The sequence below is a fragment of the Lissotriton helveticus genome, chromosome 3_1 (genome assembly GCF_964261635.1).
Source record: "Lissotriton helveticus chromosome 3_1, aLisHel1.1, whole genome shotgun sequence".
In the NCBI taxonomy this organism is placed as follows: Eukaryota; Metazoa; Chordata; class Amphibia; order Caudata; family Salamandridae; genus Lissotriton; species Lissotriton helveticus.
In genome coordinates, this window is record NC_136061.1 from 1,834,178,704 (window position 1) to 1,834,199,970 (window position 21,267).

At 42.5% G+C, this 21,267-nt stretch overlaps 1 protein-coding gene across 2 annotated transcripts in view; it reads left to right on the forward strand.

Moving 5' to 3' along the window:
• LOC144823879 (mucin-5B-like) overlaps positions 1-21,267 on the forward strand; it is a 737,446-nt gene that overhangs the window by 230,142 nt on the left and 486,037 nt on the right. For both annotated transcript variants that reach the window (XM_078682767.1, XM_078682768.1), the window contains one exon: positions 17,555-17,794. In XM_078682767.1, the coding sequence (XP_078538893.1) occupies positions 17,555-17,794 (240 nt within the window). The remainder of the gene's footprint in view (positions 1-17,554; positions 17,795-21,267) is intronic.

Here is a 21,267-nt window from a genome sequence, read left to right on the forward strand (position 1 = left end):
CTGTTAACACTTCAAAGCAAAAAAGTGTTGGCAGCCATCTTGGGACTCGACTGGAAGCCGAGTACAACAAAAAAGTAAAAAAATTATAAAAAGGGGCAGGGTAGAAATACTATGACCCCCTAGGTATGGTGGATGGTTACAGAGGGACCCTGCTAGGCGAAAAAATATTTCTTAAATTTAATTTCACTTCAAATTCACAGTAGCTTGAAGTAAATGATGGAGGGGGTTCATGGGTAATCTCTCCTAGGCCTATACAAACCCCCCTTGACTGCCACCTCCTAGGGGCAGTAAATACTACAAATGCAGGGGCCCACTTGGTGACCCCCGCTGACCTGGGGATCCCCACCTTTCTGGGACACTTAATAGGAATCTGGGGAGTACTTTCCATCCCCCTCCACATACCCAGGGATTGCCATCCCCCGGGGTACAAACATAGTAATTAAGAAAGTTTGTTGTGGAGCCCAGCCCCAGGGATCACCACCTCACCAGAGATACATGAAAGAAAGGAGGGGTGAAGAAAGGTGGCATGGCCACTGAAAACCTTACAACCATCCCACTTTGTGGGACTTACTGGAGGTAACAGGAGGGGTAGTTGGCCCTCAAGAACCCTCAACAGCCAAGGTGGCTAGTAGTATACCAGGATGAGTGTATGCAGAAATGTGGAGTTGTCCAAAAATCCTGCCATGTGGGACTTACTGGAGGTAAAAGAAGGAGCAATTGGCCTCCAAGGTACCCTGAGAGGCAATTACCCCTCCTGTTATCTCCAGTAAGTCTCACACAGCAGGTCTTTGGAGGACATGCCCCCTTTCTCCACCACTCTGCAAACACGGCTCTTGGCGCACTAATGGTTGGGGGGGCAGTCTACTTTACTTCTGAGGGACCTTAAGGGTCAAGAAGCCCTCCTGGTACCTCTTGTAAGTCCTACACAGCAAGATTCCTGAGAGCTGGTCATAGCCCCCACCCCCTTTAGTCAGCACTCCATAAACGTGGCTACTTCTTAAAGAACCATAGAAATTCACTGAACAAAATAAAGGTTAGAGGGACATCATAGTTAGGAATTAGCATTTAAGAAACCTCCGAAATTCACAGACAAAAACAAGGGTTACAGGGCTGTAATAGTAAGGAAATGGAATAACAAAACTTGAGTCGTTATAGTTGGGCTCGGGGTTCTCTTATACAAAACCAGTGAAATTCAGCTGTTATAGTTAGTGAGCTAAATATAACTTGCACCCCCACAATGTACTGCTTATGACCTCACTCATGACATTCTAAGTGACATCACTCATGACATCTCAAATGACATCACCCATGACATCACTGATTACATCATCCACAGAATCCCTGTATTACCCACTTACACCCCATATAACCTTTCATATACCCACTCCAACTTCCGCACTACCATTCCCAAACCCATTTACTTACCCATAACAATATTTACACAGCCACTCACTGATTTATAGATCCACACACACATTCACACACTCACCCATACAGCCACTCAATCACCCATTCACTCACTAATACAGCCATATATCCATCATACAACCATACAGTCAGTCACACGCTGAGTCAGTCTCTTATAGAGCTACTCACACACCTACTCACTCACCCATACTGGCAATCACTTACTGCCCCATACAGTTACACATACATTTACTCACTTACTGATAGAGATACTAACACATGCTCACTCACCTATACAGTCACTGAAACAAGCACACACTTCCCCATATGGGCACATTCACTCACTCAGCAAGTCATTCACATGCTGCTTTACACACCTATACTGCCTTTCACATACCCACTTACTTAACCATACACCACTGACAGGTGGGCTCACTCACTGACACAGCCATATACACACTCACTCACCCATACTGCCCCTCACACATACACTCCCTAACACATACCGCCACTGACTAACCCATTCACTCATCCAGCCACACAGTTACACGCACCCTCACCCACCCACACAGACACTCAGATTCGCTTAGAGGTACTAAGGCAACCAATCACTCACCCATACAGAAACTCACACACCCATACAACCTCTTAGACACCAACTGACAGATATAGACATTCACAGAACATGTCACTCACCCATACATTCACTGAGACATCTAATTACTCACTTCTACAATGAGTCACTCACCCATACAGCCCCTCACACACACACTCACTAACCCATACAGCCACTGACTAACCCACTCACTCATCCATCCAGGAAGTTACACACACCCTCACTCAATCACACAGACACTCAGATTCCCTTAGAGGTACTCAGGCAACCAATTACTCACCCATACAGAAACTCACACACCTACTCACACACTCATACAGCCTCTTAGACACCAACTGACAAATACAGACATTCACACATGTCACTCACGTATACATTCACTGAGACACCTAATTAGTCACTTCTACAATGAATCATGCACCCACTGACTCATCCAAACAGGCAGTAATGCAGAAACTGATTCACCAATAGACCTTGGTATGTATATTAAGTACACATAAACATTTGTAAAAACACTCACAGACACTGGATGATGTCATCAGTGATGTCATTTTAGATGTCATCAGTGAATTCATCATTGATGTCACTGACTATGACATGAGTGATGTAATATTTGAAGACATAAGCAGTGCATTGTGGGGGTGCAAGTTATAGTCAGCTCATTAACGATAACAATTGAATATAGCCGTTTTTATGAGTGAAAAACCTGAGACTAACTATAATGCCCCTGTAACATTTGCTGTTTTCAGTAAATATATATGCTCCCTCCTTTAAACATGATAAAATTGTCTCACACCACTTCCTACCTCTCCCACAGGATACGATTCAGTTACCCTTTTACGTTCAATTAGTGCTAACATTCAATCTGGAGCAAGTAGGAAGGTAAAGTTTTGTGTCTAAAGAATTTTATTTCAAAGCACTCTTTAATGCTTAAGTCAGATTTTAAGTAACTATTCTAAAAATGACAGGTTTATAAAGTTGGCATCTCCTTGTGCTAAGCATTTGGTGCCTGCAACCTGTCTCCTGGGTTACATGGCTAGGTGTAGCTCACAGTTGGTCATTGTGTTCTACTCCCGGATGAAGAGAAAAAGTGAAGCTAGATATTGGCAGGATGGGCCACTGAGTTAGAAAGGGGGAAAAGCTGTCACTAACCCACACTTGCACATTAAAAAAACCTTGGAGATTCACTCAAAAAAACAATGTTAAAGTGACGTTATATTTAGTTGATTATGTCAGTGTCAACATTAATGTTTTGAACTAAAAAACTACAAAAATTCCATAGTTAAGTTAGAAGAGCTAACTATAACTTTCCGCCAGTGCACTGCATATTGCCTCATATCTTAAATCACTAGTGATCTGTTGTATGACAGTATTTAAGACATTACTAATGACATATCAAGTCACATCATTGATGACAACAATGATGACATCATCCAAGCTTCTTTTGTACACGTTACGCTATAAAGATAAACAAGTATGGCATTAGAGGTCTGAAACTATGTACAAAATTGTTCAGAGCAGTATGAAGTATTATTAATGTCATCACAGGTAAAACTCACTTAGGTGCAGCAAGTTTGTGTTATGTGCAACATTGTCCATATAGCATACACTTCACCGGTAGCCTAGTTCACAAATCAATTGGTTTTATTGGTTTAGACCTCGTTAGAGATCAACAACATAAACAATCATAAATAATTACGACAAAGATTTTAAAAATATATCAGACTCTACATTTTCCTCTAGGTAATACAGGGATAAAAACACTTTAAAAAATGTGTACAGATTATTGCACATAAATTCATCAGATGATTCTGGATGCTTTATATTTAAAACACAAAGGTAACTAAAAAATGATTACTCGCTTTTAGCACAATTTTACATATAGCATGTGCACAATATCTCGGTCTCCTCCCTTGCAAAGATCGAAGGACTCTGACTTGTCTCCTGTAACTCTCCAGTGTTTAGTAAAGGAGATTAAAGGTAACATTCCCAAGGATAACATAATTATACATCACCTAGTGCTGTGAGCCACTGTAAACCTCAAGTATTTTTGATGAATATTATATACACGTTTATCAGCTTAGTGCCTGTAAATGACTATTTGGGAACAGTATGCAATATCAAGATCATAGCTTAGCCTGGGTGCCTTATTTTTTCAAAAACAACTTTCGAAGTACTGGTGACATGGGGGCATATGTATGAAAATCTGTGTTTGCGATTCTCAAATAGCTATTTTTTGAGAATTGCTATTTGTGACTTGCAAAACTGGATGTATTTAAAAAATCGCAATTTGTTTGCGATTTCTTAGTATTCCTTAATTGTGAGTAGCAAATTGCGAAATCGCAATTAAGGAATACCTTCCTATTCATTTCTATGGGCCAGGAGGCCCATAGGAATTAATGGGAAGTCATTCTTAATTTGCAATTCGCAATTTGAGAATTGCAAATTAAGAATAATTTCAAGGGTGCAAGGGTGTCATAAGGACACCCTGATGCACCCCGGAAATGAACATGTGTGTGCATATAGCGCACATACATACCCTAAGGGCAAATGTCAAAATTGCATATGTGAAAGAAATCACAAATTATCACAACTTGAAGTTGGTGGTAATTTGCGATTTCTTAAGGAGAAATCGCACAACTTGTGTGCTTGTTGTGTAGAATTTAAGGGGTCGCAATTTGCGATTCCTCAAATGCTTACGCAAAATTAAGGAATCGCAAATTTTGTGATTCCCTCATTTTTCGATGCGATATTCCTAATACATCCCGTTTTGCGAATTTTTTGTCGCAAACGCGGCTTTTTTGCGATTCGCTGAGTTTGCGACAAAAAATTCCTTTCATACATATGCTCCTAAGACTGTAGGGGGGTAATAATGCATTGAAAATTCTCTAATGCAATTGTAAGGTTTCTCTTAACGGTATGAAGGCTCTTTCCTTCCTTGAAGGTTATACTCCTCAAAAGAGCTCTCAGAGAGCCTTCTGGCACATGCAGTGTGTTAAATGCCCACCTAAATACCTTTGCCATAGTTCTAGAGTAATGCAAAACCAACAGTTGATGGACAGAATGTAGAACAATGTCATACATTCACCTCAGTACAGAGATCTGGGCCTAAATCCATCGTTTTTTTGCACTCCACACCACCCCAGTTCAGACATGGCCATATACAAATCAGCCTTGACCCTGTGCCTCATGGGAACAGCCTAGCCCGAACTGCCAATCCATGTCTTTCCTGGACCGGAATCAAGCATCCTAGGACCGGTTTCTGGCTATCAGCCGTCTTCAGCCAGGATAGATTGACTCCAGTGGTGTGGAGAGCATGGGACTCACGTCTGAGCATACCCATCCCACTCGGGGTGACAAATGCAAAACCAACAGTTGATGGACAGAATGTAGAAAAATGTCATACATTCACCTCAGTACAGAGATCTGGGCCTAAATCCATCGTTTTTTTGCACTCCACACCACCCCAGTTCAGACATGGCCATATGCAAATCATCCTTGACCCTGTGCCTCATGGGAACAGTCCAGCCCGAACTGCCAAGCAATGTCTTTCCTGGAACGGAATCAAGCATCCTAGGACCGGTTTCTGGCTATCAGACGTCTTCAGCCAGGATAGCTTGACTCCAGTGGTGTGGAGAGCATGGGACTCACGTCTGAGCATACCCATCCCACTCGGGGTGACAAATGCAAAACCAACAGTTGACGGACAGAATGTAGAAAAATGTCATACATTCACCTCAGTACAGAGATCTGGGCCTAAATCCATCGTTTGTTTGCACTCGACACCACTCCAGTTCAGACATGGCCATATGCAAATCAGCCTTGACCCTGTGCCTCATGGGAACAGTCCAGCCCGAACTGCCAATCCATGTCTGTCCTGGACCGGAATCAAGCATCCTAGGACCGGTTTCTGGCTATCAGCCGTCTTCAGCCAGGATAGCTTGACTCCAGTGGTGTGGAGAGCATGGGACTCACGTCTGAGCATACCCATCCCACTCGGGGTGACAAATGCAAAACCAACAGTTGATGGACAGAATGTAGAGCAATGTCATACATTCACCTCAGTACAGAGATCTGGGCCTAAATCCATCGTTTTTTAGCACTCCACACCACCCAGTTCAGACATGGCCATATGCAAATCAGCCTTGACCCTGTGCCTCATGGTAACCATCCAGCCCGAACTGCCAAGCCATGTCTTTCCTGGACCGGAATCAAGCATCCTAGGACCGGTTTCTGGCTATCAGCTCTCTTCAGCTAGGATAGCCTGACTCCAGTGGTGTGGAGAGCATGTGACTCATGTCTGAGCATACCCATCCCACTCGGGGTGACAAATGCAAAACCAACATTTGATGGACAGAATGTAGAACAATGTCATACATTCACCTCAGTAGAGAGATCTGGGCCTATATCCATCGTTTTTTTGCACTCCACACCACCCCAGTTCAGACATGGCCATATGCAAATCATCCTTGACCCTGTGCCTCATGGGAACAGTCCAGCCCGAACTGCCAAGCCATGTCTTTCCTGGAACAGAATCAAGCATCCTAGGACCGGTTTCTGGCTATCAGCCGTCTTCAGCCAGGATAGCTTGACTCCAGTGGTTTGGAGAGCATGGGACTCACGTCTGAGCATACCCATCCCACTCGGGGTGACAAATGCAAAACCAACAGTTGATGGAAAGAATGTAGAACAATGTCATACATTCACCTCAGTACAGAGATCTGGGCCTAAATCCATCGTTTTTTTGCACTCCACACCACCCCAGTTCAGACATGGCCATATGCAAATCAGCCTTGACCCTGTGCCTCATGGGAACAGTCCAGCCCGAACTGCCAAGCTATGTCTTTCCTGGACCGCAATCAAGCATCCTAGGACCGGTTTCTGGCTATCAGCCGTCTTCAGCCAGGATAGCTTGACTCCAGTGGTGTGGAGAGCACGGGACTCACGTCTGAGCATACCCATCCCACTCGGGGTGACTAATGCAAAACCAACAGTTGAAAGACAGAATGTGGAATAATGTCATGCATTCACCTCAGTGCAGAGATTTGGGCCTAAATCCATCGTTTTTTTGCACTCCCCACCACATCAGTTCAGACATGGCCATATGCAAATCAGCCTTGACCCTGTGCCTCATGGGAACAGTCCAGCCCGAACTGGCAAGCCATGTTTTTCCTGGACCGGAATCAAGCATCCTAGGACCGGTTTCTGGCTATCACCACCCCCTTTTGTACCGCTTTGGCCGCCATAAGTGTGGCATGGTACGCTCAGATGTGAGTCCCTTGCTCACTTTGCCACTGGATTCAAGCAAGCCGGGCTGAAGACGGCTGTAATGCCAGAAACCGGTCCCCGGAAGCTTGTTTCCGGTCCAGGGAAGGCATGGCTTGGCAGTTCGGGCTGGACTGTTCCCATGAGGCACAGGGTCAGACTGATTTGCATATGGCCATGTCTGAACTGGGGTGGCAGAGTGGGCTAAAGAATGGTGATGGATTAAACCCAGATCTGTTGACTGGGTGTGAGTGTTTGATTGGTTCAGATGCTCCGTCCATCACCACCCCCTTTTGTACCTCTTTGTTTGCCATAAGTTGGCAGGGTATGCTCAGACGTGAGTCCCTTGCTCACTTTGCCACTGGATTCAAGCAAGCCTGGCTGAAGACGGCTGTAATGCCAGAAACCGGTCCTAGGAAGCTTGTTTCCAATCCAGGAAAGGCATGGCTTGGCAGTTCGGGCTGGGCTGTTCCCATGAGGCACAGGGTCAGACTGATTTGCATATGGCCATGTCTGAACTGGGGTGGCAGAGTGGGCTAAAGAATGGTGATGGATTAAACCCAGATCTGTTGACTGGGTGCGAGTGTTTGATTGGTTCAGATGCTCCGTCCATCACCACCCCCTTTTGTACCACATAGTTCTAGAGTAGGCAATAAATAAAGTGAGATCTAAGCGTAAGGCTTGTACCTTTGTATCTGGGACATAGAGGTGATCTTGCAGAGGACCTGCTCTACAACAGATTGATCATTATGCGCAAATAAGTGCATGTTCTAACTACTTTGACAGACCTTCTACCAAATTTCCAATTAAAAATGACAGTAGTGTTTTCTCCCTCTAAACAGTACAACTTTTGTTTTGGTGATATCTACTTTCAGAAATGTTACTTCTGTATACTTAAGGAGCCCATCCAAATTACGCTGTAGAAGAAAATAGATGTGAGATAAAGATGTTATCAGCATACATTAATACATACAGGTTATGAAATGCGATTTTTTTAGAACTATTATTTTCATTAGAGAAACAATTGGGCAAGTCACAGAGGAATAAGGAGACCAAAAGAGGGGCAAAGATACATCCCTGTTTCAAGCCATGTTGAGTTGATATCTTTGGGGTCAGTCTCTTGTCTACCTCAATTAGAACTCTGCATCAATTACTGGCCTTAGTAGAGCACCGGGAATCACCATCCTCTTTATTTCCCTCCACAGAGTGGGTCTATCAACCCTATCAAAAGCAGATGAAAAATCCCAAACACACAATATACCACTTGCGATTAAACCATCAGAAACTTGTCAATCACTGTTTCCAGTATTGTAATATTATTAGTCACTGAGGGCCAGATGTAGGTAAATAGTATTTACCGATTCGAAAATACTGAATTTTACCGATTTGGCATTTTAGAATCGGTAAATGCTATGTAGCAAATAATTCGGTAAAAATTACCGAATTGTTAAGATTCGGTATTTACCAAATCGGTATTTACCGATTCGGTAATTGCCATTCATTCCTATGGGCCTGGAGGCCAATAGGAATGAATGTTAATTACCGAATCGGTATTTACCGATTCGGTAAAATAGGGAAAGAGTCAAGGGTGGCAGGGTGTCTCATTGACACCCTGTTGCACCCCTGAATAGTGCTTGTGTGCACATGTATGTCTGCCACATGGCACTGGTGTAAAAGCACAGATTTGCATTTACAGAGGTATTCGTTATTCACCACCAACTAGTAGTTGGTGGTAAATAACGAATCCTTAAAGCACGGAAGCACTCTTCAAAGTGCTTCCTACATGTCATTTACCGATTCGGTAAATACCGAAACGATAAATGATGATTCTGTAAATACAGAATCGGTAAATACTGATTCGGTAAATACAGAATCGGGAAAGGATGATTCGGTAAATACAGAATCGGTAAATACCGATTCGGTATTTGCCAAATCTCCCCTACATAGCAAATGGCTCAATACCGGTCGGTAAACCTGAAATTTACAGAATTTTGGGTTTACCGACATGTAACATAGAATGTTTTCATGTTAATGTTTTGCTCTTCTAGTTCCTGTCTCCATGGCAATGACTGTATGTTGGCAGTTAGGAGGCTGAGGACTGGAGAGACTGACAGCATCAAGTTGGTGGTGTTAAAGGAATTGAACTGGACTTATCAAACATACAGTGTTTATCATATTTTAACAATGGCCATGCCTGTATTTGGTTAGCATGGCTAATGCCTAAATAAGGGTTGTATTTCTATGCTTATATACGGGCAATGCGAATTGTGCCCCTGTAAGGGCGTAAATCGGGAAACCTATATATGGTATCTAAATCGACACACAACAGTACTTCGCTTCTCTGTTATACCTCTGCCGTGGAGAAGGGGCTACTGGGGATTTATGGCAAATGCCTACTATGTCAAAACCATTTTTATGTAGACTTTCATTTTTCAGAATGACGCTGGACCAAAATTCTACTTGAACTGTGGTTGCATCTTGGATGTTAGGAAATGGTAATAGCATTTTTTTCGAAGAAGTGAGAGACTGGATTTAAGGGAGGTTGTGCAAAAGCTTCAAGATTCTTTGCCAATTTGTGGGGTCATTGCCAGTCCTCAAATGGTCCTATATCTCCAGGAAGCAGACTGTATTGAGTTTACCACTGATGACTCTTCGATTGAGTTGGTTAGCAATGTTCGTTGTAAGAAAGGATAATTATCCTTGGGGACTTTAAGCATTCAAAGTTGGAGGCCTAAGGATTTAATTGCATTGGTGGTTTCTTTCTATGCGGGAGCGGAGATATGCAGAAAGCTTGGGTGACCTCCGGAATTAGGGTGTTTTTATTTTCATGCCCGCTTCCTCCTTTTACTGCATCACTTGTCAGGGCATCAGTCTTTAGGAATTTTCTTTTGCGATCTTCCACTTTTTGATTCTGCAGTTGATTTACTCTTTTTCCTCACATGCATCTTTGATTTTGTCTTAATATTATTAATTGACTAAGATTTCAGTCCTTGTGGAACTGAATGGGATGACACAAGTTGTTTTAGGGACTCTGGACCTATTGAATATTGGATAACCGGGAAGATGGGGAGGAACAACTGTTTATTTATTTATCTCACAGTCAAGTAGACGTTCTGAAAAACAACCTAGGAAGCGAATACACTGCTCCTTTTTTATCCCTTTTCTCTTTTTCCCTTTTGCAGGTCTCGTTTGAGTTGTGCTTTATTTTCCAAGTGGGTTGTGTTTTTTGGCCATCTGCGACCTAACTTATTTGATCTCCTTCTCTGAGGCTAACCCTTGCAGCAGTTGTCGAGTTGCTTTGGTTCACTAGAAACTCTAATGCTGTGATCTGAATTTCCAATAAGTGATCGGAATTGGCAGTTATTCTCTCTAATAGTGTGAGAATAGATTTGAGTACCCTCTGCAGAGAGTATAAAGATTCAGCAATTATTACTTGTTCATTTACTAGATGAAAAGATGAGAATAAGATAAGTTAACTTGAAGACTTGATATATTACTCGGAGTACTATTGAAAAGTTCAAGAGTCTCTTTCAATGGTTTGTCAACAACTGAATATGAAAGCAAACTCAGATCGATGTTAGGTAGTGTGAAATTTGATGTAGGAGAGTGCATCATAGCAGCATGAGAAGAACAAGTCAGTTGTTTATCCGATTCAATGATGAGATCTGTCTGTTTACTTTCTGCAATTGCTTCGATATATGGCTCTTGTCCTGCAGCACAGATAAGATACGATAATATTTTATTTTGCTTGAATAATTAAAATCTTTCCAAATACATGACAAAAAGATTCCCATTGTACACAGATAAATACAATTAAAAGCATAAAAAAGGTAATCAATTGCATATTTCTAATTTATACAATTAGCTGTTTTAAAAGAGATTCTCATAAACTCTTATGTCTTAGATAGTACTAACTGGCGATGACTACCATAACTTCTTGGGTCGGATGGCACAGCTTAACCAGGTCCATTGTCCAAGTTAGAGGCTTGGTGATTAAAGTGCAAGTGCAACTAAACAAGATAAGGATTTAATATTACACTTGAGAAGCATTTTAGCGTGTTTCGGATAACGACAGGGTTTTAAGTCTCTTAGTTACCATCTAAAAAAAAATTGTTAACCGACAGTTAAGCTGGACGTCAATGGGATTGAAGCAAAGCTTCACTGTCTGCCTACAGGACCGAATGCCGTAATACCTAAAAAAGGTACGTAACAAGGTGCATCTTATGTCCTTTAAGTTGGGACAGTTGCAGAATACGTGAATGATGTCTTCCTTCCCACTTCCGCATAGACGACAGGTCGGAGTGCTTCCTTTCCTTTCCCATGGTGGAAGATGGGGTTTGATCGCAATTACCCCCAAGTGCAACCTTAGAAAGTTTTCCTTCCTGCTTATCTTAATTCCGGCACTCAAGTAGGCTTGGGGTTTTGGCCTTACATAGTCACTGAGCACTATCCAGCCTTGTGCTTTTTTAGTAAGAATTGCTTTGTCTTCTAAAACAGATAGCATAGATGTTGCTTTTCTCACTGCTTTTTTGAAGGAAAGATGATCCGTTGGATCAGCTCAGATTTCGGACAGGCCCAGTAACTCAATAGAGTCAAACAGATAATCCCTGGCTGGACATTTTTCTTGATTGTGCAAGGCTTTCCACAGGTGGGAGTTAAAAGATACTGCCTCAGCACTTCGGATTTTGTGCCAACTTTTACCGTTGGTATTCCTTCTTTCCACCGTTTGTCTTTGGATCCCAAATTCTAATCGGATTTGAGCACAGGGTGTTGCAATGTAACTTGCTTCTGTGCCATTTGCTACAATACTTCTTTTTATCATATACCCTTTGCCATTTAATGCGGTGGAAGTTGTGGGGAAAACTTTAGGGATCGCTTCCAGCCCTGGAACAGCGCCAATAAGCAATGAGTTCCATTTACTTCTCCTTGTTGATTGAGCTGTACCCAGTCTCTTCATGAGTACAGTATGATTTCTTAACTTTTTAAGTTATGTTGGCGAGGTGGCAGTCCCCTTTTTAATTGAACAGAATCTCAGCTTGCACTCATTGCAGTAAGATATTTGAGAGCGTTGTTGGTTGAGGGCAGTGTCTGAGGTCTATGAATCATATAGTGACTACTGGGGTTGAACAAGGGGTGATTGGTGGGGGACAGCTTCCCACACTTTCTTAGGGGTAAAGGTTCTGCTATACTGATATTTTACTGTTATTTTCACTAATGCTCCAAAATGTTTCATTGTGCTCCGAATGCAGTTTCATAATTTTGGTTTCAAGATGCAGGATGCCGAAAGCAGTATACTCCTTGATGAGGCATGGGAGGAGGAAACGGAAAAAGACAGCACAAGCCACACTAGCCTAATGCTTGCTTCCTCCGTTCAGCGCCTAGTGCTTTCTGCCTTTCACAACTTCACCTTACTTGAGCTTGAGCTTCACCCTTATTAAGCTCCCTGCCGCTGTTCGACGACTCACCACATTGTCTGCGCTCTACTTCCGACCCCTCTCAGGGACCGCAGCTCTCCCCTGAACCATCCCTTCTCTGCTAGAGTATGCACCTTAATGGCAGTTAACCGCAGTCGAGGGATGGCGAGATGGCAACCTGGGAACCGTCATTCCCTGCATGGAGAATTGCTCTTACTCAGGAGGAATAACAGGCAAAGGTTGGGCAGACAGGAAGAGTTAGTGGGGCAGGGCACGCGAACAAGAGACTTAAGATTGGTGCAGCAATCCTGCGACAAAGCAGCTGTCAGCATTCAGTATTATTGGGCAGCAGCCACAGTTGTCACCCACAGCCATTAGCCCTGCCTCCCTACCTCATGATGTTGTGCTTCTCACATCCTCCAGCTTCAAGCATACATCCAACACAACAGTTCAGTGTCTGAGTATTGTGGAACTCTCAGCTTAGTTCACATTAACAATCAACGTCAGATGAGTGGGAAGCATTTACTGCACACAGTGTTCAATCTGTATACAAGAGCTCAGAAAAAGCCAAGTTCCTCGGAATTCTGAGTGTTGGCTCTAAACTAATGCCCTACTATGGACAGCCTTTATTTGTATTAAACCCCTCACAGACACTGAATATACATTGAGAAAAGTAGTTGATAGGAGTAGAAAAGTTAGTACTGTAACTGGTGTTTACTCTATGGAGCGAGTTTACGCTGTACCACACTGTTTTCAGACAGTTAAACTATCCTGAGGAATACACCACAGAGTATTAAAAAGTATCTACTAAGAACAGTGTGCACTTTGTGGAAAACTCATCAAAAGAGAGAATATTCACTTTTGTAATTGACTCGCCTTTTTATGCTTCCTGTGTCAATCTTCACTTTTTTCTCTCTCACCCTATCTCACTTCAATGTCTTAAATTAGATTATATTATCCCTCCCTCTCTTTTTCTCCTCCCACTTCGTTAATTCCTTCTGCCTAATCTTTGTCTACCCCTACATGTCGCCTATTTCTAGTTCACCTCTTTCCTAGCCTTACCATTATCTTACTGATACTCCCTACCCTCTGACTCCACCTTTTCTCTTAATCTTACATATTACAGCTCTGCAGCTTTAAGTGAGTATGTGTCATTTTATGATATCTGCACATCTTAACAAAGCCTTTACCAAGTCATTCTCATTGTTTCCATCTTCAAATAAAAAAACACTCATTATTCAGTGGTTTTAGTGTTTAATACTGTTGCACTAAGAAAAATACAGATTCAAATACAAGCCTATTTAACTTTATATTAATGTATTTTTTGTCATTCAAGACTACTAGCCCACCGTATCGAAATACATTGGAACAAAATCCTAAAACATTGCGAGGTCTTAACACATTCACAATAAATACCTGTATTTCATCATAATTGAAAAGAAAGGGAACACACAGCACCACTGGGAAACAGATGAAAGAGGGTCTCAGTGCGGATGGTAACATTAAAATGTATGATCTCTAATGGTGAAGAGGTACAATGTGACAATTCAATTCTACTATCACAAAGTTGTCATGAAGGAAACATCTCTGTGGATTCCTTAGAGCTTGATTTAGAGTGTAAAGAACTGAGTACTCTGTTGCAAATGTGATGGAGTACCCTCTTCACCAAGCTCCCTGGTCATCCACCTCACTTAGAGATGGATGGAACTTAAACTTTCTTTTGATGCAGCCCCTGTTCACTCGGGTGACTGAAAGCTGACTCCAACAGCATGCTGGTAAAAAGACTGTCGGAGGTAGAGCATTACAACACCTGCCCTGTTTAGGGCGGATGGTGTGATGTCCTTTTTTCTGTCTCTCACTGCCAGGAAAGTCCTGGTGGTGATAGACACAAAAAAACAACTAATGATGGCCGAATTCTGGGAGACAACTTTCAGTGTGCAGGAGGATCTTTAGTGTTTAGTTTTTTCAGAAATAATTAGCACTGAAAAGCAAAAAAAGCTAAAAAGTTTGGCGGGTGGCCATCAAGAAAAACAGTGGCACTCCACCAAACCTTTTGTATCTTGAAGGTAGCTGGTGATTGAGGTCCCTTTCAATTTACAGCGCTGATGATTGGGCCAGCACTCATCTCTAAATTTGAGGGACAGAGTACTGTTGGAGATGTGGGGCCTCATTTATGAGGCCTTGCGTCTCTTTTGCGCTTCCGATGCGTCACTTTTTGTGACGCATCGGCAGCGTAAAACATGCCTCCTGTTGCGCACTATTTACAAAGTGACGCATCTAAGCAGATTCGTCACCTTGTAAACCCTTGCGCTACATTAAACCTGCATCGGGTATAATGTATGCAGAGGGGGCGTTCCCCCGCAAAAAGCCTCGTAATAGTGATGCAGTGAAATCTATGAGATTTCACTGCGTCACTTTTAGGACGCTGTTGCGTCAAAATCTTGCGCCTGCCTCACAGCAGGCGTAAGACTGACGCAAGCCCTTTCACATGGGGCTTTCCCCATGTGAAAGAACGCATTGCTGGACTTGCGTCACGTTTGTGACACACTCCAGCAATGCGTCACTTTTGCGCTTACAGATACGTCAGAAATACTGACGTATCTGTAACTCCTTGCGCAATGATGCGTCATATTGTAAATATGACGCATCATTGGGGTCGCAAGGAGGGCGCAATGAAAAGTGACGCATCGCTGTTTTCTCGCAGCGATGTGTCACTTTTCATAGATGAGGCCCGTGGAGTTCATGTCTTTCACACCGAACAGACACAATTACTCCTGTCATAGCTTAAAACTGGCATTTCATTCCTACACTCATGTCAGATAGGATCAACCATCACCTACCTGACATGAAGTGGAATACTTAATTTCGTCATTTATAGATCCACACACGTATACGTAAATGTAAGGACACAGGAACCTTTCAGGTACAAATATGCTTTAGAAAATGTCACAGTACATAAGAGAATTAAACAGTTTGAGCTGTTACTACAAATTCAAGAATTAGTTTTGAGAGCTGTAATGTGAGATAATGGGTTATATATACATTGAAATATAAGGGAATTATGCATATTTACTTTACTTTTCTTATGTGATTGATTAGTAATGATGATAATAGGATTGGGTCTATCAGCATGTGTATGTTGAGAAGATGAGGTTTGAGGCGTAGAAGACTGGTAGTGATAATTGAGCTGTGAATTCTAAGGAGAATATATTCACCTGCAGAAAACATATTAGGTGGAAGAATAAGAATCACGATTGTGTACACAAGAGCTTGGAAATTATGATCAGGTTGTTAGCAGAGTAAAGCAGATACAAAGCTGAATGTTGAGTTAAAGTTTCAGCTAGAAGGGTTAAATGAGTAACTGCGCTTCGCTGTCAGCTCGGAGTCAGCTGACAAGTGAGTAGTCTGCAGTGGGAGGTTTACTGTTGGCAAAGAACAGGAACGCTTGCATGTGGGTTGCAAAATGTAGAATATTGTCTCACCCCGGGCGGAGACCTCCGCTTCACCAGCGGAATGTGCGGATATTTGCCTTCTCCGTGTTACGAAGAGAATGCAGAGAAGGTAAATCTCTGCACACACCGCAGCCGAGCGGAGGTGGCCAGCCCCCGCCTCCACCCCGGTATTAAGAAGTAAGTTAACATTAATTAAAAATAACCTTAAAACCACTAACCTCTGTACTGCGGCATCCCCGGGCTGCCCTCCTCCTCTTCCTCCCCATACTGGCAATGCTTGAGAAAACTGCGCATGGCCGCGCACCCTGACATGCGCATTTCTCACAAGTTATGGAGTGAAGATCTCTGAATTGCAATGAGGCATGTAGAAGAGGAGTCAGTGTGGGGTTTGGAGAATTATCTTAGGGTTAGCCAAGAGAGATTTGTTATTAGGTTTTATTTGTAGAGGGTTGCAATGTGAGTGAGTGGGAGAAATGTGCGTATTTGCTGGAGTGATGAGAGGGAACATCCTGATGCAAGTGATGTGTTAGATTTTCCTCTGTGGAAATATTTGTGCTTTTGAGTCCATTGGCACTGACTCAACAGAAATAAAATGTCCAAGATATTGAAAAGTAGAACCACGCCACTGTTTGAACTTAATATGATAACTGTTCTTTTCCGTTTTAACATTGACAGTCTCACTTTTGCTGAAGGACTTATGAATTCATGAATTATGGTATGATAATTCTTGAACGGATACTGATCTTCATGTTAGTTTGTCAAGTAGCATCCTGAAGAATGAAATTGTCTGAAACTGAGGGCCACGTTTATCATTGAATCGCATTGCCCTAGCATCACGTATAGTGCTGCAAAGGCAACCCACTTATGACGTCATATTTACCAGGCAATGAATGGCCTTTTTGCATGGCTATGTGTTGGTTGGTCAATCTGGAGTAACGCAAAGCAGCGCAAGTTACTGCCTTGTGTAACTCCATCCCGGGAAGGTGTTTTATGGGCAGAGCGCAGGTGTTCCCATGCATCCACCAAACTATTTTGGCTCATTCCCAGATTTACCAAGACTGGTACACCTGGGAGTGCATAAATAAGCAATGCCTTCCAGTTAGAGGTGCTACAAAGAAAATTATATTTATTTCTCCTCATTTGGTTCTCTTTATAAGTGTGCTGTATATTGCAGCACTCTAACACAAGTAAATAACCACACAAACCTAACAGATTCTTGAAGTGATAAGTGTAAATGACGAGAAATTCCCTCACAATGTACATTTTGAAAAGCAATGAAGAGGTAAGTTAGGATTTGAAGTATAATTATATGCTTATTTTAAATGATTGAAGATCAGTTGTGGAAGCCAGTGCATTAAAATTCCTTGGAATGATTTCTTGTCTCCTTCTTACCCTTTCAGGGCAAAGTTTGTGGTCTTTGCGGGAACTACGATGATAACAGAAACAATGACTTCAACACCAGAAGCCAGGTCACTGTGGGAACTGCACTGGTATTCGCAAACAGTTGGAAGGGCTCTCCCAAGTGCCCAGATGCAAAAGATATCCCAGATGCATGCTTCACCAACCCTAAGCGGAAGCCTGCAGCCCTGAAGGGCTGCCAAATCATTATCAGTAATTTGTTTGCTTCCTGTCACTCTCAGGTATATCTCAGATAAGAGAGGTTGATGTAGCTATTAACATTGTACAAGTCAAGCAGCAGTTATTAAGATGCACTTTGGCAAGTTGCATTAGTCTCATTTTACACAATTCACTAAAATACAAATTGCTAATTTGTTATGCAATGTTGGAAAGGGGATTATTTGTAGTGATAGGTAGGGACCTACTACTAGTAATAAGGTCACAGTGATAATAAAAGGTTCAGTCACGGTCTCAATAAATTATTCCCTTGCTCAACCCTTGGTGGCTGGGAAGGAGCAGGCAGGATTAATTTAGGAGACAGGTGTGTAAAGCGTTTAAAAATACCAATACATTAAATAAGTAAGACACAAAACACAATAAAAATCCAACACCAAATTATAGAAATAGATAATATTTTTATGAACAAACAGATACCAAAAAAACAAAAATTCACTTTAGGGACCCAGTGAGATGAATTATTAAAGACAATAAATACAACTAGTGCTTAGAAGCAAATTGTGTTCAAATAGTAAAACAAGCATTTGCAATGCAATCAGTCTCGCCTTTGGGACCTTGTATGTATTTAGCTATGCAGCACATTAACCTGGGTCCTGAAACATCTACTGTTCTTTAACATGGTGGAAAGTAGGCACCAAACTGCATGACACACCAAGTATGGGAACACATGGAGATAAATATTGCCTTTCAGCGGGAAATGGTAAAGTCCAAAGCTCTTTTTACTAGAAAATGAGGGCTTTTGGTGGTCATATCACTGAAAATACAAGATTTGAAAAAAATATTATTTTCTATGGGTGCTCGTGGAAGACAATTTCTATGGACTGGAATATAGAGAATGCTAAAGGGATTCTGGTATTTTACCAACTTCTGCTGGTCGTTACCTCTCAAGAAAGGTAAATAAAGGCAGTTGCCAGAAAAATTCAAAAAGGAAGTCCCTCAGCAGAAAGCAATTATGGTACTTTACTGACCTCTACTGGTCCTTTTTTATTAAGACAGTTAAATGGAAGAAGTTGAACAAAAAAAAAGTCCCTAAGCTGAAGCAGACAAGTCCTAGGGCTGATCACCTGAGCCCCAAAAATACATACAGATATAAGTAAATACTAATATATAAGGGTATACTAAAGTATATATAAGAGATCTTGAATGCTCAACTTAAAAAAAGGGCGCGCTGCACCAGGACAAGGTCCAGAGTTCAGGTCACCCACAAAGTAACATTTTTATGCTTACTTCCAGAAGTGCTTCTTGATGCACAAACGTGGTCTACAGCAGCAACATGGGTTCAGATGCTCTGGTTTGCCTCTTGGGGCCTGGGGTGACAACTCCCACAATGCACCTGCGCAACTTAATGAGCTTCTTACAAATGTTGCTCCAAACTTCTCCAAACTTTGTAACTTCTTCCTGAAGATTCTCTTGTGGCTTCATAGTGTCCACAACACCAATCCAGGAGTCTAGAATCTCTTAGATGGTCCTTGGGATATTGGGTCTACAATTCCCACAATACACCTGATTAAATCCTTAAAAGTCCTCTGGTCACTCACCAGGATGGGGACTTCTTGATCGAGATGCTGCCCATGGGCTTTGTTAACCTGTAGCTTGCAGGGTGTTTACTCCTTAATCTGAAGCAAGGCAAAGACCTTAGGGATGTAGTCCCAGATTGTGCCGCAGGTGCAGTTTTTTAAAATGCAGACCTTTGGGGTGCAGACCAGGTTTACAGCAGGGCAGTCCTTCTTCTCCTTGTAGATTCAGGAAGTAGATCTGAATTTCTTGGCAACTGTTCCCTATTTATGCAGTGTTGCTGGGTCTCAAGCAGGGGGTATCTTTGACCAATGGGAAGCAGGGTGACACCCAGGTTTATGACCACTTCCTCCAAAGTGTGGTTTATGCTTGCCCCAGAAAGCCATATTCTCCCAAAATCCAAGATGAGAAAGCCGCTCCCTGGAGATTAGATCAGGATAAGCCAACCCACTGGCATAAGTAAGATTTCCTAACACTCCCATTCCGACCCTCTCCCTAATCTAATTACAGGGGTTCCTTTGTGGCTGGGATTGCAGGATGTGGAGGTGAGCCTTTTGTGGTATATAAATAAATAATACCGGATCTAGGTTTGTCTGGACATAGCAATAACAGATAGCTCAATAAATAAGAGTCAAGATTCGAGGTAGTAGGAGTTTGCAGGTTTAATACAGTATAAAGGACAGGAACAGGACAACCTGCACGGGAACAGGATGGCAGCGCTGCCGGGGGCAGGATCAGAATCGGCACAAGGGAATAGGTAACATTTAATAGCAGTGCACAAATATATATATTAAAACAGTTGCATTACAATACATATGATAGGCGGAGCAGTGGGTGTGGTCAATAGCAGTCGCGAAAGATAAGGGTGAAAATGGGTGTAACAGGGCGTATACATAGACATGTGATGCAAACGTAACAGAATATGTCATAAATGGGGCGGAAACATGGAGGGGGCTACCTAAGGAGCCGGGACCTCTAACCTAATGGTGCGCGCAAACTGACAATGACGTGTTACTAGGAGAAGCTGGGGGCTATGAACTCTGTGCTAGGAGCAGAGACTGAAGTCTGGAGAGTCAGGGCGACATGTACCTAAACAGTATCTAGTATCTGATATTTAGAGAACATGTTGATATAAACTAAGAGTCAGGAGGGGAGAGGCTAACGGACTCTAAGACTGGAGCATGTATTATTCTACATGTAGTGCGTGATGAAGAATATTAAATGACCATTAAATGCAGTATTTCTCTTACATGGAGACGTAAAGGCTAGACAATGACGGAAACTATTGATGCGATTCAGTAGCTTAGGAATGCAGAGAAGGAGGGCTGGACTGATAACTAGAATCATAACATACTCTTGGCAGACTCGTAGGCAGAGCCAGGCTGAGCCGGGCACTGTGAGGCAGGAAGTAAGTGAAGGGTCGAGGATACAGGTGGGGGCTGTATCGCTCCTCAGCGAGGCTCAGGAGACAGGAGCTGAATCTGGTGTCCGGGCCCTTTTGAGGCCTAGAAACGGGGACTTTACAATGAAATAACGTGCACACTGAGAAACGTGGCAACGTAACTTTACATAGGCCTGATACTCGTAGCTTTCACGAGAACTGGAAACTGGCATACTAGTGATGGACATAACTGTAATTGCATCTTTAATCAAACATGGGGGATACATATGCATATTTAATCATGCACACATAACATAAGATGGAGGACACCTAGGGACACAGAACATGGCAAAATTTACTTTTCCACATTCCCTCCTTGTCACTACGTTTCCATCAGGAAACATCAATATTCATGATACCATCTATCATTTCATACAGTATCATTTGCTCGTCTCGAGTTTTCTTGGAACGGGATTTAGGACGGGACTTGGGACTAGGAACACATGATGTAGCACAAATGCCGCAAATCGCAGGGCCACATTGTAAACAGAGGCAGCAACTGAATATGATCGCTACTGCAAT